This window comes from Manihot esculenta, chromosome 1, assembly GCF_001659605.2.
Source record: "Manihot esculenta cultivar AM560-2 chromosome 1, M.esculenta_v8, whole genome shotgun sequence".
Classification (NCBI taxonomy): Eukaryota; Viridiplantae; Streptophyta; class Magnoliopsida; order Malpighiales; family Euphorbiaceae; genus Manihot; species Manihot esculenta.
Window position 1 is genome coordinate 41,821,188 of NC_035161.2, and position 24,169 is coordinate 41,845,356.

The window sequence follows — 24,169 nt, forward strand, 5'->3', positions numbered from 1 at the left end:
TTATTTTAGTAAAAAGCTCACTTACTTAAAAAATTTTAAATTTTTTATTATTTTATAATTTATTTTAAATTTTACAAATTGATAAAATTATTTAAAATTATAAATTTTGTTATAATTATATTCGATTTTAAAACTGAATTTGAGGAGATTTTATTTTGCTATCAGATGAGGTAAGCTGTTTTATTATAGTCATATGTTAGTAGATAAATATTATTGGTATGCAAAATTTAAAATTTTTAATTATTTTATAATTTAATCTAAAATTTTAAAAATTTATATAATTCAATTTATTCTTTTTTATTACTAAATTTTTAAAACTCTATTATTATACTTTATTCTCGTATGTGTGGTATAAAAAATATAATAGGACTTTTTTCTATTTTTAATTTAAAATTTTTTAATTTTTTTAATTTTTTTAAAATTTAATATTGTGTGCTCTTAATGTAATATTTATGTGTGTATTTTCAAGTACTGATTTATAATGTTAAACAGTAATATAATATTAATAACAGATAATAAAATAATAATTTATATTTTTTATTATATTGACATAATTTTTTTATAATAAATATGTTAAAATTTATTATAATAAACACCTTATAAGATACTTATAAAGTCAAAAATCAATAAATATAATATTTGCTGTAATTTTTATTGATACTAATTGTGAATAAAAATAAGTTAAAATTGTTACTTTTTACTAAGAAATGAAAAAAATAACTTTAAAAATTTTTGAGTTGAATTATATTAAATTTTAAAGTTTTAAATTAAATTATAAAATAATTGAAAATTTTAAAAAAAATTTTATTAATAACATTTATTTATATATAATAAATTAATTTATTCATTCACGAAAATATGGATAATAAAATAATTTATCTCATCTTTTAACGTCATTAGACACACTTTTTCTAATTTAAGTTTTAATTTGAAATATAATTGTAATAAAATTTATAATTTTAAATAATTTTATTATTTTTTTAAAATTTTAATTAAATTATAGAATAATAAAAAATATTGAATTTTTTTTTATCTGAATGGGCATACTTTTAATAGTAGATTTGCATGTTAAAAAAAAAAAAAAACCTTTTCCTTATATTTCCTTTTATTCCTCATTCGTGTTTTATTATATTTATTTATGTATGTAATATTTTAATTAACATTATTAATATCAGTTTACTAAAAATATTAATATGAGAAGACAGTAATATTTCATTTAAATTGAATTAATTTAAAATTTTGATTTAATTTTTATTTATTTCAGTTTGATTCGATTTTAAATTTAAAAAATTTCAGTTCGGTTCGATTTTGATAAAAAATTAAATCAAATCGATTAGTGATAATAATATATTATTTTTAATAATATAAAGCGATTAGAATATAATAATGATGAAATATTTTAATTAAATTTGAGAATACTAAAAATAAAGCGTAAAAAATAAAAAATTTATTAAAAAATCCCACGAAATCGAATTAAATCAAATTAATTTAATTTGATTTAATTTTTTTCAATTTGATTTTTTCTGCAACCAATTTGATTTGATTCGTATAAATATTAAAATTTTTATTTTTAATTTATTTAGTTTAGTTTGATCATCTTAATTAATACTATTTTATTTAAAATATTAACCACATTAATTAAATATTATGTAAATGAATATTAAAAAAATTAATAATTTTACAAAATAATAATAAATTAATACAAGGTTATAATATTTTTATTTATTATAATGATAGTTAAGTTTATCGGTAAATATAGTAAAATTAATATAATATTATATTAATTTAATTATAGAAATAAAAGAGAAATAAAAGGAAGGAGCAGAAAAAAAAGAAAAGAAAGAAATGTTATTATTTTTAATCCAGAAACTTGCAATTATAAGAATGTAACAGATTTGCTCTATAAATTTTAATTTCTAAATTAGAGTAGTTAAATGTGAGAGTCTTAAAATAAAGTTTAAAAAGTGATTTTTTTATTAGTCTAATTAAATAAAAAATTTAATAAATTATAATTACATTTTTATTAAAATTAATTTTAATTAAATTATTAATTAATTTAGTATAATTATTTTAAATTTAAACTTTAGTGGATACTTCGACTTTATATAAATATTGCATTTATTTCTAAATATAGATATAAATACGGTGGCTATCATTGATTTATAAATGAGAAATTTTTTATTGAAATAAAATTAAAATTAAGTGATATTTTAGTAATAAAATGAAATTAAATAACAAATATAAAATTATATTTAAAATTGGATGGACGATATAATTTAGGGATAAAACATGTGGGCCTCTGCTTTATGCCTTTGTGGTAGACCCGCAAATGGGAATATATCGCATTGCGTGTTGGGAAAGAAAATAAAATTATTAATTAATTTGAAATAATAAAAATAATATTATTAAATTAATGTACTAAATTTATAAAAACAATGTCTCCTCTAGGGGTGTAATCGAGCCGAGCCGAGCCGAGTTTTGTAAAGTTCAAGCTCGTTTATTAAAAAAGTTTGGAAGCTCGAGCTTGAGCTCGAGCTCGACTCGAGCTCTAATATTTGATTCGAGCTCGGCTCGAGAATTAAATATTATAATCGAGCTCGATTCGAGCTCGACTCGTGAAAAGCTCGTTCGATTTAATAACGAGTCTAATTCGAGCTCGAGCTCGAAAAGCTCGATTAAGAAGCTCGTTAATAAAGCTCGAGCTCGAACTCGGAAAGCTCGATTAAGAAACTCGTTAAAAAAGCTCGAGACTGAGCTCAAAATTAAAAAGTTTGATTTGAGCTCAAGTTCAGGCTCGAGCTCGAATTAATAATTACACTTTAATCAGTTTTTAATCATCATTAATTTAAATAATATAAAAAAAAGAGAGTGTACATAAAAAAAATTACGTAACACAATTTATAACTAAAATAACATAAATAAATATAAATTCAACAACATAATAAAATTAGATTACACACAAAGTTTAATATCAAACGAATAAAGTTGATTCCAACTTCCAACAGTTGAAACAAGCTAATATAATTTAATTATCTTCATAATCATCTTCATGCTTGTTCAATTAGTTAATTTGAATTTCAACTTCAACATCCATATAACCTTAATTAATTATTATTAATATACTTTGATAATTATTATCATCTTTTATATTGTATTCTTAATTATATACAAAATTTTTTTTATAATTATACTTTAATTTTAAAATGTATATAATTTTTACAACTCAATTTATCATGTAGTACTATAATTTTAAAGAATACTTATTATAATAATTAATATTAATTATTTGTGATTATACATTAATTTTATGGAATCTTATTATAATAATTATATACAAAAGATTTTTATAATTTAATTTTAAAGAATATTAATTATAATAATTAATCTTAATTATTTGTAATTTTCAATACTATAATTTTCAAGTATTTATAATAGTTTAAATTTTATAACTTTATAGTTATTTTTATTTTTTTAATAATATATGAACTTATTTATAAATTTATTTAACGAATTGGTTCACCAATTTATTTAAACAATATTACTCACGAGCCTATTTAACGAGTCTATTTAACGAGCCTGCTCGAGAGCCTTCTCAACGAGCCTGCTCGCGAGCCTTCTCAACGAGCCAGCTCGCGAGCCTAAAAACGAGCCAGCTCATGAGCCTAAAAACGAGCCAGCTCGCGAGCCTTAACGAGCCGAATACTATGGAGCTCAAGCTCAGCTCGTTTAAGTGACGAGCCTCAAAATTGAGCTCGAGCTTGGCTCGTTTAAAAAACGAGCCGAACTCGATCGAGTTTTTATCGAGTCGAGCCTCGAGTAGCTCACGAATAGCTTGACTCATTTACAGCCCTAGTCTCCTCTTGTGAGCATAATAACCCCTCGTAATGGAATGGTTTTCTGAGTTGCTATTATAAGAATTAATTTTATAAAAATTATTGTAATTATAATTATTATTATTATATATATACTTTATTATTATATATTATTATTATTATTATATATATACTCACCTCATTTTCTTCGCTGTTAATCCGTCTATAAATATTTATTTCGTTTTTCTCAAAGAATGCAATAATTTTTTTTTTATTTTATTGTCTAACGGTTTAATAATAAAAAATATTAAAAACGAGAAAACAATGAAAAATGAAAAGAAGAAAGAAGTTAAGAAAATAACAAGTAAATAAATGTAATATATATCTAACATAAAGTTTTTATATATAAAAGGAGAAAGTAAAAAAAAAAAAACTAGTCTACTATTTAAGTATCATCGTATTAGCAAAATATAATAATTTTTAAATGTGATTAAAAATATTGATATATAAATTATATTATAAAATATTAATTTAATATAAATTAAATTATAAATTTTAAAATATAAATGAGTGAAATTATAGTATATTTTTTTATATTTATAATTTTTAATTAATAATTATATTTTAATTACTACATTAATATTTTTTAGCGATGTAAGATAAATTAACACAATTTAATATTATAAATATTATTTTAATATAAATTAAATTATAAATAAATAAAATTGAAAGGTATTCTTTTATATTTTTTTCCCATATGATATACTGCATCTATCATATAAAATAACAGAAACTTATTATTTGATAACATCAAAACAAATTATTGCTAATCTTTTAAATTTGAATCATATATTAATATATTTTTGGTATTTTAAAAAATTAATTAATTAATTTTTATATTAAATTTAATTATTAATAATTATAAAAATTACTAAAATATTATAAATACTCGTAGACTAATCGATAATATTTATATAAAATTAAGATATCAGATTTCTCTTATAATAAAAATTAAATAATAAAAAAAAAATAGACTAAAATTAATGAAATAATTAGTTAATAATTTTTTTTAAAAAAATTATGAATATTTTATTTACAATCAAGATAAAGTTTATTATATTATTTAATATGTTAGATAAAGCACTTATAGACTTAATTTAATGGTAAATGTATCTGAGTAAATTTGAGAGATATCAGATTTTACTCTCCCAATTTTCGATCCCCATTTTATAAAAAAAAATAATAATAATAAAGTCTATCTCTTATCTTATTTCTAATATTTGCAATTAGCTTAGTAGTTATCTCTACATTTCTCAATATGTATATAAATATTATATATTATCACTTGATTAATATAGCATTTTATTTTATTTTATATATGAATTTTTTTATACAACAAAAACTAAATAAATTTTTAAAAAAAAAACTCTTTTCTATATATTCTAAATTATGGATTAGTTAAACAGGTTAATTTCGTTATTGAGTTGTTATTTATTTGAACTACTGTTTTTGCATCTTATCTATACTTTTTGTATGTGTATATTTTAATAATTACATATTTATGATTTATATGTATAATATATTATTTTAGAATTTTATATTGCAAAAAAAAATTAGAGGATAATCATTACAATATAATTATGAATAAATCAAATATGAAATAGTTTTTAAACACAACATTTTTAAGTAAAAAATTTAAATATAATAAATTTTATATGAGTTAAGAATTTATGTTTCACTATTAAGTCAAATTAATAGTAATACATAAGATAATTAAAATAATAAAAAAATATTATCCAAATTACAATTAAAATTTTATTGCTAATAGATAAAATAATTAAAATGTATTTTTGAAAATTCTATTATTTCTCCTTATCCATATATACAGATATATAAATTTGAAATCATCACTTAAATAATTAAAAATAAAATAATTTAGTTAAATTTTTATTTTAAAAATATTTATATATTTTTTGATGTTTGATTTAAATATAGTTAACAAAATTTACTTAGGAATCTAATTAATATTAATTTTTTTTTTGTAATTTATGATTTGGACTAACTATTTTTTTAAATGTAAATTATGTACATTATATTTTTGTTAGTGTTGTACGTTTCTTTTTTTTTTTTTTCCAAACAAAATCAAAAGGAAAAAACTTCTTGTTATTCTTAATTTTTTTCACTACCAGTGAAGTGTGGTTTTCTTTTAAGTAAATATAATAAAAACTAATTAAAAAAATTTAAATACAAATAGAATTGAAGAAATTTAAATTCATGTAAACTCTATAATTAATTTAATACGTAAATTTAGATAAATAATATTTAAATAAATATAAAAAATTCTAAATGTATTTAAACTTTAAAACTAATTTACATAATAAATTAATCTTAATAATCAATAAATTTAATATTTTTGAAATTCTTATTATTTTTTCTTTTTTCATTTTTATATATTATAGATTGAGAAAAATCATAAAGGTCTGGATGGAAGGAAAGTATTTATTTTAGAGTGGATTAATATCAACCCATTGAGTTTTTTAAGAAATTAACTAATTCATATTTATTTAAAGAGAGATTAAAGAGTTATATTTTAAAATATAATAACTAGAAACAAATGATTGCAGCTCTTAAATTTTCAGAAATTTGACCCTAGTTTTCTCTTAATAAGAAAAGTGTATGGCATGCGAGAAAAATGAAAAAAAAGAAGAAAATGAATTGAACATGCATTTACCCCCGACAGGATCCCTCGTCTCCTTGGCGAAGTCTGAGTGCAAGTGCAGCTCTCACAGCTCTGGAAAAGCCAATCTCTTCTTTTCTCTTCTCTTAACCATTTCCTAATCCTTCCCTTCAAACTCCATCAATGGCGGACCATGATCTCTCCTCCCCGCTTCTCCCGCCTCAACCGTCCGATTCCCCCCACCTTGTCCTTATCGTCCGCGATAGCGACTCCGGTCAACGGTCCTCTACAGCCCAATCTCATAATCACCACCACCACAACAACGATATCGGCAGCTTTAACAAAAATCACAGTTCGCATCTAAACCACATTTATCCCAATCCGTTTGAGTTTCTCGGATCGGATGGGTTGTCCGTGCCCCCACCGTCCACTGTAGATCCATTCCGGAACAGTACGCCCAATATAGAAGGAGCCTATGAGGTGCTAAAGCTATTACTTTGCTTACCCATTGTTGTGGCCCGATTGGTGCTTTTTGGGGCTTGTTTGGCTGTAGGGTTCATTGCTACCAAATTGGCTCTCGAGGGATGGAAGGACAAGCATAATCCTATGCCCATATGGCGCTCTAGGTTAATGTGGGTTACCAGGATGTGTGCCCGCTGTATTCTCTTCTCTTTCGGGTATGTTGATTTTCGCGCTCTTTTCCCTCCCTTAAATTTGACGCTTATGGTCAGTTGGTAGGTAAGAAAATAAATGCTAGCTCAAATAATCATTGCAAAAGAAATAGTATTACTAGGGTTTCATGTACCTAATGAGATCCCTTGTGTGACTTATCTTTATTTATTTTGACGCATTGAAATTGTCTTCCTTCTTTGTACTTATTTTAGTTTTCTAACTACTATTAACAGCTACCAATGGATAAGAAGAAAAGGAGAGCCTGCTCCCAGAGAAATTGCTCCGATTGTTGTATCAAATCATGTATCATACATCGACCCTATCTTTTACTTTTACGAATTATTTCCCACAATTGTTGCAGCCGAGTCGCATGATTCTATACCATTTGTTGGAACTATTATCAGAGCGATGCAGGTAACTTTTGCCTATGCCAGGTATCTGTTAGTGAATTAGCATGTATTTATTTTTTGAGATTCATAATTTTTTATGAGATGTTTTCTTAGGTCATATATGTCGATAGGTTCTCTCATTCATCAAGGAAACAAGCGGTTAATGAAATAAAGGTAGTAAGTTTCTACCCCTTTTAATCTTTACCTCTCTGATTTACAATTGATTTCTGCACGCATTTATTTCAGTTCAGAAATGCATTTAGTTTCACAAAATATTCAAATACATGAGCCTGTTTGCCTTCTGAATGGTGTTTGATTCACCTTGCACTTTTTCTGACTTCAACCCTGTGCAACTGTTCATAGAATTGCTACAGAAATTCAGATAGTTTTTATCAATTTATAAGCCATTTGATACAGAAATGTGCTTTCAAGGATATGAATACAGAGAAAGGCTTCATGTGATAGATTTCCTCGAGTGCTATTGTTTCCGGAGGGAACAACAACTAATGGCAAGGTCATTATTTCTTTCCAACTCGGTGCATTCATTCCTGGTCAAGCAATCCAACCGGTGGTTGTCCGCTATCCTTATGTTCATTTTGACCAATCGTGGTAGGAAACTCTCTACATGGAACTTGCTTCTTGGTTGCCTTTAATCTTGTCTTACAAATCTTGCTTGCTTGTCATGCCTTCCATTTTTCTTAGGGGGGATATTTCATTGGCAAAGCTCTTGTTTAGGATGTTTACACAGTTCCACAATTTTATGGAGGTACTGCTGTCCTGCCTGTCATACTTGATCCTTGTCACTATATAATATGGTGCTTGAAAACTGTGGTTTGCTTGTAATTAATTAAGATTGTTTCTTCTGAACTGAACAGGTAGAATACCTACCTATTGTTTCTCCCCTGGATAATTGTAAAGAAAATCCTGCTCATTTTGCTAAGAGGGTGAGTGACTGCTTTTACATTTCTTTTTCTTCCTCTTCTCTGCATTCTTATTTTATTGACATGCAAAGTGTACTCCTGCCCATCATGGATCTGAATTGACACTTTTAATAGAAGCAGTTACATTTGTTCCCATAATGGTGTTTTTGTGGATTGAGCGATAAATATGGATGCAGACTAGCTATGCCATTGCAAATGCGCTTAACGTTGTACAAACATTTCATTCCTATGGGGATGTGATGCTTTATATGAAAGCATCCGAGTCAAAGCAGGTACACATCCATTTTTCTCTATTTGCCATTTAAAATGATCTTGCCTGAAAGAATCTGCAGTTGTCCAGGTTATAAAGTATTAATAGGTTATAACCTGAGTATGATCATATGTGCTCATAATAGTACAAGGTTGACTTAGAGAATTGAGTTGGCTTATTGTTTTGTAGGCCATTAGTCATCACTGGCTTTTGAATTCAGCAAACAAAAATTTTGGCCTTTGCAACTCTTTTCTGTGCTTGTTGGAAGTGGACAAATTAGAGAAATTATAATACTTATGTTAGAGCTTTATTTTTGATATTGTCATACAACTATTTCAACAGATAAACTTGACTCAACTGTCAGATTCTTTCAACCAATTAACTTCACTAGCATCTTATTCTTTCAACCAATTAACTTTACTACCGTCTTTACTGCTTGGTTTTTATCTTCCAACCCCCATTTGCATATTGCAGTATATTTTCCACTATAATGATGCTAATGATTTTGTATTGATAACTCATTACTGTGATTACATTATTTTTGCAGGAGAAGCCCTCAAGTTACATGGTTGAAATGGCTAGGGTGGGATCAGTAAGTCTCCACACTGCAATGCCATGTTGCGAAATGTCACTTTGTTGCAATGCCAAAGAGTAGTAATAGTTAATATTTGTGAATCTCCGTATACAAATAAATTTTTTTGGTGATATTCTGCTTTTCATAAAATTATGAGAACACTGAGCTTTCCCCCTCATCATGATCAAAGGTTCATGCGTTATTTTTTTGGAGTTGGGGGGGAGGGGGAGGGGGAGGGGGAGGGGGGCGGGTGGCAAACTGTGAGAAAGCCATTTGTATGTATCAGTTTGTCAGAAGTAAAGATGCTCTTCTAATCTTTTGGTCATGATCATAGCATGAAACTATGCATCTGCAAACCTATTCAATTTCTGGTCATGATCATTACTCTTTTTATACTTTCTAGTAACATTTCTTTAGAACTCCAAATTAATGATTTTCATCTTTTTTAAAAAAAAAACAAAAATGATTGTTCAGGCATATATCATATCCAACTCTGCAATGCATTTTTTTTTCTGTTGTGGTACTAGTTACATAGTTTTTAAAATTAGGCCCTGCATGTGTTAGTTAAATGGTGAACATTATACCTTCTAATTTACGGACCTTTTTTTGTCAGTTATTTCACATAAGTAGCTTAGAAGCTGTGGACTTTCTCGACAAGTTTCTCTCAATGAATCCAGACCCCAGGTATTAAATTTTTTCTTTCTGAGTAGATCTATGAGTTATTTCTTGATTATGCATTTGCTTAAAGAATATTTTTCACCCCTTGTATTCAGCTGTTTAAATTTGTATTGCAAATTCTATAAAGAAATTTACTTGGGAAATTTTAATTTTTCAGTATAATTTATACACCGGTTGTTTGCATGATACTAATCCCAATTGCTCTTCTTAATTTCATAATGTGTTAAATTATGCATTTAAGTGGTGCTAAATGCTTAACACTGAAGATGTACCTCCTATGGCCATGAGCACTGTGATCTGGAGTTAGTACATGAAAAATGCAAATTTTAAATTTTGACATGTTTATTCTTTCTGCAGTGGTCGTGTTAAATTCCACGACTTTTTGAGAGCTATGAGACTAAAGACTTGTAAACTTTCAGAAGAGGTCAGTCAATACGAAATTGTTATTCCCAATGTTTGGATTATGATTTACTTTATTCTCTCTCCTGACTGCATATTGCATAATACAAAATGATTAAGAGGAGACGTTCTTCCTGGTATGAATAATTGTTTATAAACATGTATTTTTTTTTAACACGGTTGCTTACTCATTGACATGTAGTTGTTGCATCTCCTCCCCACCCGACCCCCCTCACCCCTCCGCGTGTGATATTATTGTTGTATCTTTGATATTTTAATGTTCCATTAGAATCCATTTTTTTGTTAAGACTTGGGTTTTATGTAGTGCTGTTCGGAGGCTGCATGTTTTGAGATGAAACCTTCTGTACTATTTGTCTGACTATTCACAGAGCTGTGAATGATGATCGTTGCTTATTTTTTAGAATTTGGTGATGCACACTCAGATTTAGTCATACTTTCTTCAACTGTTGTTTTTTACTGGATTGTAGATATTTGGGTTCATTGATGTGGAAAAGAATGGATCGATCACATTCAAGCAGGTAACTTCCTCTTATTTCATTGAGGTGCAGTCCGGCTCTCCTGTTTTTGTTTATGAGAGAAATATTTTTGAAAACAATTATCAACACGTGGTGGTGAATTTATTACTACATTTAGTAGTCTTTGTACATTTTTCACTAAAGTTCTGGATTAGAGTTATAAATTGTACTTGGTGATTCTTTTTTTTTTTTCAAAAAAAAAAAAAAAAAAAGAATTAAAAGTTGTGATGAATGTCAGGGAAGTGGTGTTCTGAATGATACTATGGTGGACAGTGCTGATGTATGTGATTGTATTGTCTGTTGCTTGCAGTTCTTATATGGATCAGCTCATGTCATGAAGCAACCATTCTTCAGACAAAGCTGTGAATTAGCTTTTACCAATTGCAGTGATGGAGGAGATGGTCAAATATCAAAAGAACAAGTATGTTGTTAATTGTTCTTTCCTTCACCTATTCCCTGTTCTGATTTAGGTAGGTGAATCCTGGCTGACATTTGGGGTTTCCAATTTGTTTGTGAACCAGTTTGGAGATATTATTAGACTTTCGATCCCAGACTTGGATAATGATGAGGTAATTTGTCACTGTATCCCTGCACTGTTAGTGATTGCGCTGTGGTTGGACTTTATCCACCTACAGCAAAAAATTCACTTAGAAACTTTGCTTTGACATGTGCATAATACCATCTACATATTTCATATTTGATATGTTCCCCCATGGAATTGGGAAGGAGGGGGAGTGAAGATCCAACTGTAACATAATGGAATATGTATCCCATTGATTTCTTGTAGATGCACGAGCTCTTCAAATTATTTGGTGCTGAGGAGGATGGTAGGGTTAACAAGGATAGTTTCATGTCATGCCTGAGAAAGAATCCTCTGCTGATTGCACTTTTTTCGCCTTGTTTGGTGCGGAAAGGTTCCTCAGAAGCCGGTGATATGATGTTGCAAGAAATTGTGTGATAGAATTTAAAAAAAAAATAAAAACAAAAAGAAAAAAAAGAAAAATTGAAATTTCTGTATTTGGATTTGGGGTTGGGTTTTGCGTAAAATTGATATCACTGGTATTTTGTATTTGTTTTGTGAGAGGAAGGGAATAGTGTCAAAAGCTACATGGGCCTCGGAGCACCAACGCTATTCATTCTTTGCCAGTTTAAGATAGGATAAGACTAGAGATAGAGCGTTTCTTGCATCCAGTGGAGAATTGCATTACTATTTTCTATAAATAAATAAATAAATTATCTCAATTAGTGCTAACTAATCTTGAGTAATTTATTTTCCGTCCTTTTAATTTCAACAGGAAAAGTTAGAGACTGAAAATATTACTAGTGTATAGGAGCTTTTTTTAAGAAAAAATAAATTATATATATAGAGGGAGGAGAATTTGCCTATGGGATATTTGAAATTAATAAAATTATGATATTAAAATATGTTTTATATATATCTATATCTACAGAGTAAGCAAATTTTCTTATAACGTCATCATTTGTCATGCAACAACCATCATGATAATACGCTAATATAATGTATGTAGTTCTCTATTTTCATTAACTATGTAATTAATTGGATAATTCAATTTATAACTGTTGGGAAAAACTGGTTTAAATGATTTTTGAAATCATTTTTAAAAATAATTAATCTAAAGTATTTAATAATTAATGATTATACTCTTAATAATATAATAGTTGGTCAATATTTTTATCTATATTATAATATATTCCTTTATGTGTATTTTACATACCTGTAATTATTTTATAGGGTATATACATATAATTATTTATTTTTCAATATATTTGCAATTTTTAAATTATTAATATTACTGCATATAGATAATATTTGAATATATTATAAATCTTTAATACATCAAGAGAATATAATTTTTAATTAAATCCAAAGTTTTCATATCTTTAATCAATATTATTATATTTTGATTATGAAATATTCTTTTAAAAAATTGAAATTTTAGTCCATATAAAAATAATAAAAACAAAATATAGAATACTTATGAAAAACTTAAAATATTAATTTATTTTTAATATTAAAATTAAAATATATAAATTAAATTTATTTATGTATGAAAAATTTTATAGGCCATTCGATAGTTTAGCACGTGGATCACGCTCTGTGAACAACTTTAACATTAACTTTAACCTTGGCAAATTAAGACTCAAGTGAACGTAATGGGACCACCGCACCCAGCTCTGCCTCACTCAACACGTTTCCACATACTCATGGACAATGCGTCGGTTCCTCCCACGTGATAAATACTATCATTTTTTTTAAATAAAACTATTTATTATATTAATTCCATCACGCTAAGAAATATCATTTCAAATAAAAAAAATAATATTAATTTCATCAAACAAAATGATATCATTTTAAATAAATAATAATAATATTTAATAAAAATATTAATTTTATAATTTAAAAAAAATTTATAATTATTTAAAATTAAATTTTTACATAAAATAATTTAATAAAAATATTTTTCAAATATCTATTTAAATTTCTATATAAAATAATTTAAAAAATCTAAAATAGAAAATAAAGATATATATATATATATATACCTTTATCTCTTTTATAGATAACTTTAGTTGGTGCCACACCTTTGGAGCTGTACGAGTGGCTGATGTCAACCACACCATTTTAGCATGCATAGTTGATGGAGTTATTATTAAAAAAAATATATTGAAAATTTATTTTTTTAATTTCTAAAATATAATATAATTAATAAATATATCTTTTTTTTTAAATGAAATATATCTCTTCGTTATCACTAAATTGTAATTTTATGAGCCAAAGCATCCTCTGCCAAATTAATATGTTGAGCTTATGGTTTTAATTTGGTGAAAGGAGAGAATAGATGAGTATATTTCATTTCCACAAATGCCCTCAACCATTTAAATATATATATCCTTCTTCATTACTCTTTCTGATGAGAGTGATTCCCAAAAATCTAGTCAACACTAAAATTGACTAAATAGCAATAAAAGTGAATAAATAGGAAATCCATTTTTAGAATACAAAAATCTACTCAAGAAAAATTTTGATTAAATGGAAAATAGCATTTCTTAGTTGAGGGAACAGCTACTCATCTCAGAAATTGTAGAAAAATAAATAAATAAATAAATAAAAACTCTGGATGATTTGGATGAAATTATATGTTAAATTTATAAAAATAAATATTTAAAAATAAATTTTTATTAGTTTAAAATAAATATGTTAAATTTTTATTAGTAAGAAGCCATAATTATTTTTGTTTACCTTCATTTATATTGAAATTATATGTTAAATTTATAAAAATAAATTTAAAATTTTTAGAGAAAAAGAATTTTATGAGTAATGTTAGATTATTTAATGGTTTTTATAAATTATTTAGATTTAAAAAATAATAAATTTAAAAATAATAAATTTAATAAGTTGTAAATAATTTTTTTATATACATAAAAAAACCTATACATAAATAAATGTGTTTATATAGGTAATAAATTAAGTATTTAAAATTTGTATAAAATGAGTAAAATAAAAAAAAAATTGAACTCCTGCACAAACACCGAAGAGAAAGGCAAGGCAATAGAAGAAAATAAAGGAGCGAGAGAGTGGGGCCCAGTAGGTAGGTCCTATGTCCATGTGAAGCGAAGTATTGTGGAGTTGACAGAAAAGCGGGATGCATCCCAACTTGTGCGTTTTCGATCCCTGATTGGTTATCTCTCGTACGTAATTGTACGGATGATGGAGACTTGTTCTACCTATGTTTTCTACTTCCATTTTTTTCATCTCATGGTTTATAAAATATATCAACTATTTTCCTTTAAACTTTCCCAGACTTTCACTTCCATCCAAGTTTCTGTATGCTCTCCTTTTCATCTAAATTTGCTTTGTTTGGTGTTTGTCGTGGGTTTTACCAAAACAAGCAAGGATGAGGTTTTCTTTAATGTAAGCATATATATATATATATATTTTTTTATAATATTAATAATAAAGGTGATAAAATGGGTAAAATTTTGTTTCTTTAAATGGGTGGTAGGCTTTCGCTCCCAGGAGCTTCCATATTCAAGCTGAAAGAGAGAGATGAATAAGGAAAGGTCCGTGTGTGTGGGTTCTCGCTGCCTGCTGCACTCATTGTGACTAAAAGAGAGCCTAGAAATAGAATCAATCAATCACCAACCCATAAATAACATTAGATTTCTACTCTGGTCTTTGCTTCCGAGCGTCAGATATATATTTTTGCTACTTCTTGCTTTCTCTTTCTTCTTTTGGAATTTATATTTTTTCTCCCCTCTTTCATCACAGGCTTTCTAGGTTTTTGCCAATTTGTTAAGATTTTCAAATCTCCCTTTGGCTCTTTTCATAAAAGGAATTGACCAACATTTCTAGTGGTTTGCTTTGTTGATTTGGATCAATCAACAACGACTCTTATCTCCATAAAATCCTTTTGGGCTTTGCCTGCTGTTTGGTAAGTTTCTCTTCATTGTATATAATTCCTCTGGCTGAATTCAATCCATTACAACTCTTACCACTGTGACCGGTTTGTGGTGTTTGCTCACAAAAACTCAGATTTCTGTGCTTTTGCTCTCTTCACCTAGAGCGGCTTCCTGGGTTGCCCGTTTGGTAAGATTTTCTCACCCTCTCTTCAACTTCAGAAATATTTCTCAAGTTATTGTTCCTTTTTGGGCGTTGATTCTATCCTTGAGCTTCATTTAGTGGTGAGAGTAAAGAGATGGTGAGGGGAAAGACTCAAATGAAGCGCATAGAGAACGCGACAAGCAGGCAAGTCACCTTCTCCAAGCGGCGAAATGGGTTGCTGAAGAAGGCCTTTGAGCTGTCGGTTCTTTGCGATGCCGAGGTTGCCCTTATCGTCTTCTCTTCAGGAGGGAAGCTCTATGAATTTGCAAACTGCAGGTAAATTTAATTATATTTTCTGTTGCGCTTATTTATGGAATTCCTCCTGTTTCTCTAGTCATCTACCCATTATTTTTCTTAATTTCCAACTTCTGAATTTCTTGCTTCCTAGAAATTAAAATCTTGAATTTAGTTTTGTATGGGACTATGGTTCTTGCACTGTGATCTCTCTCTCTCTCTCTCTCTCATTCGTACGGGTACGGCTTCATAGAATATGCCTACATTGACATTAAAGCCCAGAGCTTGGGTTCCATTGACGATAATCCTCCTTGACATTCATAATGTACAATGCCTCCAGAACAAAGAAACCGAAGCTGTTCTTTCTTGCAACATTTTTGTTTGTTTGTTTCGAAACCCGACATGTACATATATGAAACAAACCTCACTCACTCCTCGATGAAGTCCATACCTCTATATGTTTTTGGCATCTGATGTAATTCTTGCTGTCGTCATTATCACATCCCCAAGCTCAACTTGCTACTGCCAGGTGCTGGTTTATTTTATTTTATTTTCAAAGCAAAATTTATTAATAGGCTCCGATCTGCTGATGGACCTGGTTTAGTTGCAATAGTGTCTTGGTGATTTGTAATTGTCCTGTGTGCATTTCTGTTTTGACATATCATCTTACATATAATAATAAGATGTTATTATCAAATACTTTTTTAACCATTATCCATTATCCTTAATTCTATTTGATAAACAAATATAAAATAACCATTTATATTAATCAATAAATTTGACTTTATAGATGTTTAAAAGATAATTTGTTTAATGATAAAAATAATATTAGTGTAAAAAAAGTGAATAAAAAATAGTTCTTGAGAAAAATGCTGTCTAAAAATGTTTATTAAAGATCTTTAATTGAATTTACTTTTAAATAAAATATGCATATTCTAATCATAACAATTTTAAAATAAGAAAAGAGTTTTTATTGCTTTTTTCACATATAAAATAATCTAAAAATTAATGCCAAATATGGTGTAATTTTGATTGGGTATTAACTTTGAGATATACCCTTAAAGGGTTAAAAAATTTCATTAATTGTAAAATCATTAGTTTTTTTAATTATTCTTTTATAATTTTTACAATTTGCATTTTCCCCAATTCCATCTAAAATGGAGTATAGAGAGTAACTTAAGAGTATGTGTTGCAAAAATATTAAGGTGATAAATTTATGGTAAAGCAACATAAGGTAACAAAGCTCCCGAACCCTGCAATTTAATGGATGGAAAAAATAAAAATTTTAAACTTTGAAAAAAAAATCTTCTCTTAAAAAAACCTTCCACCCAAATAATTGACGAATATAAATACATTTTTTTTAACATTTTGACAAATTGCTTGAATTTTCAGATTCCTAAATTTAATTATCTTTGGAAATCCTGACAATTTTCCCAGGAAGATCATTGTTACCTTACTAATTACTAATTATTAATTATTGATGTACTATTATGATTGCAGATAAAAAAATTCTATGAAATAATTTAACTATAATAAGTAACTTTTAATTTCAAATTAATTGAAGCCAGCATTAAAATAATTTAAAATTTTAACAAATTTCATATTATATTAAAAAAAATATTAAGGCTTCAGTTATTTTTTAAAAAATATTTTATATTGAAAAAGTATTTTCTACTAAAACAAGTTCTCCATGAGAAATTTGAAAAAAAAAAGGCTTAATTTTTTAGTATTTGGTTGTAATGTTAAGAAAATGAAAGTTTTTAAAATGGATGTTTTCTTATTAAAAGATAATTGTTTTAGTTTTATTTTATATTAATATAAAATAGAGATTTTCCAAATTATTTTTTATATGCTAAAATTTTAACATTAAAAGTAATAAATAATTAATAAAAATTTTGAAGCAGTTGAATCATATAATCCAAATTATATATATATGATTGATTGATTGATTTTTGTGTTATCATAGCATGCAGGAAACAATTGCACGATATCATAAGCATGTGAAAGCTACTCAAATCAACAAGAAGACATTCGACGAAAACATGCAGCAGGTTGATCTCTATTTTCTCTTCCATCTATCATATATCTCAATTTCTTTTAAGATGAAATGGGTATTCGTTTCATGCAATATTAATTCACATAAACCCACCAAGAATATTTTCAGCTCTGTTAATTCTTCCAACCAACGAATATATATACTCTGTTAATTTTCTCGCTCATAAATTTGAAATGGCAGCAACTGAAGTCGGAAGCAACGAACATGGTGAAGAAAATAGAGCTTCTTGAAATTTCAAAAAGGTTTAAAGGCCTCTTTAAACTCTTTCTCTTTTCTCCTGAGCTTACGGTCTGGAGCATATTTTAAAGAACAAGTTTTGAACTCCTCAGGAAGCTAATGGGAGAAGGTCTGGGTTCCTGCACTGTTGAAGAATTACAGCAGCTAGAACAGCAACTGGAGAAGAGCGTAAGCACCATCAGAGCAAGAAAGGTTTATCAACAAGACCATGGGCTATGCTTTTATGCCTAAAATCTTTATTGAACTTCAATGGTCTAACATTTTATTTTTTGTGTCTGTATTCAGAATCAGGTTTTCAGAGAACAAATTGAGCGATTAAAAGAAAAGGTAAGCATTTGGGAATCACTTTAAAGCCAATAGGATATTGAAAGACTGGAATATTTAATACACAAAGGAGAGAACTTCATCATGTTTAGACACGAAGGAAAGTGGATTATCATTTATGTGACTTAAATTTAAATATGATTTTTTTTATGGGTTGAATTGTGATCTGACTGACTTGATTTGAAAGAATATTTTGCAACGTCTAGGATGATAGAAAAGGGATCATGACGGTAGATTTATAAAATATTGGGGTTAAGAGTTAGAGAGAGTTTTCCTTCTTTTTCATTATAGTATTATATATGTCTTGTCGATAACGGAGACCTTAGACTGTTCTTTATTCTCTCTCTTACACTGTAAATTGGATGTTGTGTTTAGACCTGTGGGTCCACTTGGTATTATGCACCCAAATCTTTACTTCAGTAAGAGTTTCCAAAGAGTTTTAACCGACGCATAGATTTTTACATTTGGTTCTTTATGTAAATGTCAGGAGAAACTTTTGGCAGCTGAAAATGCAAAGTTGTCTGAAAAGGTTAGCATTTATCAATTAGTACTAGTATAATCATCATCATTATTAATCATTTACTGCTTCTTTTCTTTTTTTTATCATTTATCAATCGTCACAATAGCATTGGATTTAGTGGGATGTACTGTGTTTTAGTCTCTTCTTGAATTTATTATTAAAAAAAAGGTGAGAATCAATGTTGTAAGATCTAAAATCAAATGTTATAAACAAAATGTCACCCACCAGATTTATGGAAGAGAAGCAAAGTCCACGTTAAAGCAAAGCTTGTCACCCCAATCACTCACCTCGCCCTGCTAATATTCTGTGTGCACAGTAATGTAAACCATTGATTTTACTATTATTTTGCAGTGTGGTGGCCAACCATGTCAAGGCTTGAAATTAGTGGGAGAAACTAGACACTGTGAAGAGAGTAGCCAAGTTTCAGACGTAGAGACTGAATTGTTCATTGGACCACCAGAAACAAGAAACAAGCGCAATCCTCCAAGAAATTGAATAATGGTTGACAAAACCAGGCCACCGTTTATACGTTGCGACTAGCAAAAAGCAAAAATAAGGGCAATTGTATGGTAATGATAACATAAATTATTTGTTTGAAGAAGCTTGACAGGAACTTAATTAGACTAAAGTAGAAGCTAGCAACTTAGATTTTATTATAACATGTAATCACAGTTCTCCATATTCTTTCTGCTACCTTTCTTCTAGGTGCTACCGTGTGCTACGATCTATTAGAAGTTTTCTGCTCTGAACAATGTAGAAGCTGCTTCTTGGAGGGAAGTTGCTGTGAATATAAATAAGCAAGAATCATCTAATGGATAAAAATACTAGAAATGCTGGAATATTTTCATTTCAAGGATTCATTGTGAAATCTATCCTGCTCAGGATCAAAAAAATAATAGAATCGCTTGCAAGGTCTCCTGGAAATAGACTATCAGATCTTCTCAAGCAGTTCCTTGGATAAAATTTGGAGGACTGCTTCTTTTGTGGGCAGCGAAGGAATAGCTCCTTTCTGGGTAACCGTGATAGCACCACAGGCATTAGCAAAGAGGAGAGCTTCCCTCAACTTCTTTTCATCCTGCAATGGAAATTCCAAGTCGCTTAAGCATACATTAAAAGTTTTGAGCATGCACAATCACAAACATGAATATTTATGCAACTTTAAGTAGATTTTTATTACAAGGAGACAGAACATCTGGTTTGGGTTAGTAAGAGTGAGGGAGGGGGAGATCTTACTGTTATATCATACTGACAAGACTCTCAAGGATATGAATATAAGAATGTATTAAACACCTTAATCAGCTTCAAATAAAAAGAATCCCAATTGGAACAATGAGAAACTCTTAGAGGATGCAAATGGACGATGAATACACAAATGGGATTGAACAGATATAGGAATTAACAGGCATCACATACATGTGAAACATGAAGGCTGGATTTGACAAAAGAATTCAATTCCCCAGTAAGCAGTTCAATTTAAAACCCCTTTGACATAGCCTTTTCCTCTTTTAGCACGAGAATCTCTTGGCTAATGTATGAAGTCAAAGTTTATACAAGTATTTGTCAAAGGAGCAGGACTATTGCCTGCTTCAACAGGAATAAAACGAATCTGAGTTATACACCCATGCGATATGTTCCCTACTGCACATTCACTTTCACCTTCATATTCTATAACTCAACAAATGTCTGAGAAATGCAGTTACAGAAGTAATCTGATGTCATGCAATTTATTTTCTGCTCTGATCAGTAAGGCAATTTGTTCTCTGCGTGTTGGATGCAAGAATGCTAAACCTAATTTAAGGGACCAAACATGCCAGCTTTTATGATTTGGGTAGTACTAGTCCTATGCATCTTAAAGACCTTGGTATCTCTATATAGCATCCGAAAAGGTTCTAATTCACTGATGCTATATCTATGGCAAAAGGTGGTCAAGGCCTTCTCTGCTTAACTATATCAATATCCCCATACCAGAAATAGAAAACAGCAAATCCCTGTCATTGTGTACTTAGAAGCAATGCGAAGCTTCATTCTACCTTGTACAAATTTAGGTCTGAGGCCAATTTACTCAGTAGCCCACCCATAAAGGCATCACCAGCACCAGTTGTATCAACTGCATCAACTTTAACACCAAGGACTTTACCCTTGAATGCCTGCATTCACCATACAATGAGAATTTTTTTTTTTTTTAAGAAAAAGAAGTAACTCCATTTCAAACAATGGATGACAACACACTAAGAAAGCCTGCTGTCTTTTTGGTCTCGTGAAGCAAATAAAACATGTTAAAAGCTTAGGGAGGTATTGAAACATGGATGCTAACCTTTGTATAATATTGGCATCCCCCTGAGCCTTCAGTCACAAGTAAGAGCTTAAGGTTGGGATGGAAAAGCTTTTCCAACACCATCATATCATCAAATGAATTGTCACCTTCAATCAAGAATTCCATTTCTTCCCCGCTTATCTACAATTCCCAAATGAGCCCACACCTTATATTTAATCACAACATACTAAGCACAAATAGCAGAGTCTCTAAATGTTGAACCATGTACCTTAATAATATCAGCTTGGTTCCATATACTCATGATGCCATCACGAGCAGCATTTGCAGATGGCCATAATGGCAATCTTAAATTTGGGTCATATGAGAGGATACAACCAGCACGCTTGGCAATGTCCATGGCAGCAAGATGAGCTGACTTACAAGGTTCATTAATCAAACTAATTGATCCATAGTGAAATATACTTGCCTGCGTTGGAAATATTGGAAAATGAAATATCATAACAGCTGCAAGCTGTGATACTGAAGTGAAACTGTGATATACTGAATTTTATGTAGAGAATTATTTATATACCTTCCTTATTAGGTTTTTATCAAGCTCTGTTTCAGAAAGAAGCATATCCGCACAAGGATTACGGTAAAACATGAATTCACGTTCACCATCAGCTCTCAATGTCACGAATGCCAGTGCAGTCCTTGCGTGAGAATCAAATCGCATGCCAGAATTATTCACTTTGTTTTGCTTGAGGATATCAGCCAGCATGTGTCCAAATTCATCATCTCCTACCTGAGATACAGGTGGTCCGGAAATTAGTCATTATATATAGACTGAGATGAGTGGCTGAATTGGACAATAAAACAATCAGAAATTCAGCATGAGTAAGAAGTAGACAACAGGCCACACTCTGTAAATATGATTCTTAGGATTTGGACTTAAGCTATGAGGCAGAATTGAGATACGCTCAGGTCACTTGATACATCATGCAAAACATGCTCAATGGATCTCTGACATAATATCATTGTACTTTCCAGGTCCAGTTTCTGCAATTAAAAAAGTATGGAATTCTACTTGCTCCCCCATCATACACATGCTAGCAAAACTTGCATGGAAATAAGAGAGAGAATATTTTTTAAAACAATGGTGCCAAGAAAATCAGTAAAAATTTCTTTCTACAATATGAGGCAAAGAAACAACATAATGCTATGCAAGGAAGCAAGGGGGAAAACCGACACTTCAATAGTCACACCTTGCCTATAAAAGCTGAATTCCCTCCTAATCTTGCTATCCCAACAGCAACATTAGCGGGTGCTCCACCTGGTGCTTTCTTAAAGCCAGGTGCTTCTGCAAGTGAAACTCCAGCAACAGTTGGCACAAAGTCGATTAAAATCTCCCCGAAGCAGACAACTAGTGAACTCTCCACCTGGAGGGCCTGGACTGATACCTTTGTCCTTGTATCAGGAACCCTGGATGACCCTATATAGTAACTCTCCAAATTAACATAAACAGCATCGAAAACATTCTTTAATACCAATATCAATAATGACATAGGTGGAGATCTTTGTCAGGCAACATCAGATGAGAAGAAATTTAAAAAGGTTGACAAAATTGGCTGTCATTTACAAAAATCAGGAAAACTTGCATAACAGAGTATAAAGTATAAACCCTGGCCCGAGAATCAAAACGTGCAGGAAATAAGATCAACAGAATGCAGCGAATGCACCGTATAGTCTGTGATTTGTGAACCAAGACTGACTGAACCAAATAATTATCTTAAAAAAAGTACCATTAGACCAGTAGTGCCCAAACATTGATGAAAATGAGGAGGGAAATATTTGCTTTGAACTCAAAATGATTGAAGCTCACCGTGATAGTCAACAAAAGTACACAAGGCAATTTGATAGAAAAATAAAAATGGTAGAAATTCTCGAAATATCTCTTTAAGAATGCAAGATATAACTCCAGGATCAAAATGTTTAAAAATTAAATTAAAAAGATGAATACATATACCTTTAGAGCAACTCTTAGAAGAAGGACTAGTATGGGAGCGCCTAATGGGAAAGCAACAACTTGCCATTTTAATACCTTTCTTGCTGCCTAGAGCGTAAAATTGAAAGTGGAAGTCCATTTCGTCATCAGTGCTTCCATTATATAAGGTCTAAACGGTAAGCGCCCGCATTTTCGCTCCTCGTTTGCCATCTTTTGCTGAGTCTACTTCAATTTTCGGCTAACGTTATTGGGTTCTTTAATCTGTTCTCTGTTTCCTCCTAAACCTACTCTCTCGGAACTTCAAATTATCTTCAAGATTGGAGCATTGACCGTTTAATCTATTATCAGTTTTTTTATTTTTCTCCTCTGTGGGCAGGCTTCTTTCCTTTTCCCAATTGCTTTACTTATTATTAATATAATTTCTTTTATTTTATAAAATAAAATATAATTCCTTCCTTTTTCCAATTAGTTATATTAATATAATTTTTTTAAAATAATATTTTTATAAAAATATTTTTCACAACAACAACAGTTCAACAATAATATTAAATAAATTTAATAATCAAAGAATTTATTTTATAAAATATATAAACATTTTAAATAATTAAAAATAATTTTTTTTAATAATAAAAATTTTTATTATCAGATTTAATAAACATTTTATAAAATGTATAAACACATGTTTACACTAATTATTATCAGATCTTTTTATTATTGTCTTCTGTGGGTCGGCTTCTTCCCTTTTCCCAACTGCTTTACTTGGGCTCATGTTTCGTTAATAGTAAATTAAATCCGGTTTTACACTCTACTGTGCATATTGGCAATGCCACAACAGCGAGCATAGATATTGGCGGCTGTGTCTGTGCGTCGCTTTTTCTCTTCAATTAAGAATAATACCCAAGTAATAGTATTGCAAGAATTTTTTTAGAAATACCTGATATTTTTATTGAAAATTTATTTTTAACATATAAGTTCTTTCATATTATT

The 24,169-nt window shown here is 29.1% G+C and overlaps 3 protein-coding genes across 5 annotated transcripts; 2 read left to right on the forward strand and 1 right to left on the reverse strand.

The window, feature by feature from the left end:
- The first annotated feature begins 6,456 nt into the window (after window positions 1–6,456).
- LOC110617719 (lysophospholipid acyltransferase LPEAT2-like) lies at window positions 6,457–12,180 on the forward strand. 2 transcript variants are annotated; one of them, XM_043949693.1, is made up of 14 exons: window positions 6,458–7,166; window positions 7,395–7,575; window positions 7,665–7,724; window positions 7,996–8,159; window positions 8,253–8,316; window positions 8,426–8,494; window positions 8,668–8,763; window positions 9,289–9,333; window positions 9,929–9,999; window positions 10,351–10,417; window positions 10,881–10,931; window positions 11,239–11,349; window positions 11,450–11,497; window positions 11,716–12,180. In XM_043949693.1, exons 1-14 carry the CDS (start codon window positions 6,673–6,675, stop codon window positions 11,884–11,886), a joined length of 1,692 nt encoding a protein of 563 aa, XP_043805628.1. In that variant the 5' UTR covers window positions 6,458–6,672; the 3' UTR covers window positions 11,887–12,180. The 2 variants fall into 2 exon arrangements, with proteins under 2 accessions (XP_043805636.1, XP_043805628.1); XM_043949701.1 differs by lacking the exons at window positions 8,668–8,763; window positions 9,289–9,333 and having other exon boundaries at window positions 6,457–7,166.
- Window positions 12,181–14,785: 2,605 nt separating this feature from the next.
- LOC110615943 (MADS-box protein SOC1) lies at window positions 14,786–19,616 on the forward strand. Its single transcript, XM_021758202.2, has 10 exons — window positions 14,786–14,862; window positions 14,954–15,382; window positions 15,484–15,537; window positions 15,631–15,828; window positions 17,753–17,837; window positions 18,023–18,084; window positions 18,172–18,271; window positions 18,365–18,406; window positions 18,891–18,932; window positions 19,275–19,616. The coding sequence occupies exons 4-10, from the start codon at window positions 15,647–15,649 to the stop codon at window positions 19,416–19,418; spliced, it is 657 nt and encodes a 218-aa protein (XP_021613894.1). The 5' UTR covers window positions 14,786–14,862; window positions 14,954–15,382; window positions 15,484–15,537; window positions 15,631–15,646; the 3' UTR covers window positions 19,419–19,616.
- On the reverse strand, window positions 19,553–23,539 carry LOC110615934 (probable fructokinase-7). Of its 2 annotated transcripts, none has more exons than XM_021758175.2 (7): window positions 23,279–23,539; window positions 22,443–22,669; window positions 21,770–21,982; window positions 21,467–21,664; window positions 21,238–21,378; window positions 20,954–21,070; window positions 19,553–19,998 (listed from the first exon to the last, which is right to left on the reverse strand). In XM_021758175.2, the coding sequence occupies exons 1-7, from the start codon at window positions 23,319–23,321 to the stop codon at window positions 19,855–19,857; spliced, it is 1,083 nt and encodes a 360-aa protein (XP_021613867.1). In that variant the 5' UTR covers window positions 23,322–23,539; the 3' UTR covers window positions 19,553–19,854. The 2 variants fall into 2 exon arrangements, with proteins under 2 accessions (XP_021613867.1, XP_021613857.1); XM_021758165.2 differs by having other exon boundaries at window positions 23,204–23,539.
- Between the last annotated feature and the right edge of the window lie 630 nt (window positions 23,540–24,169).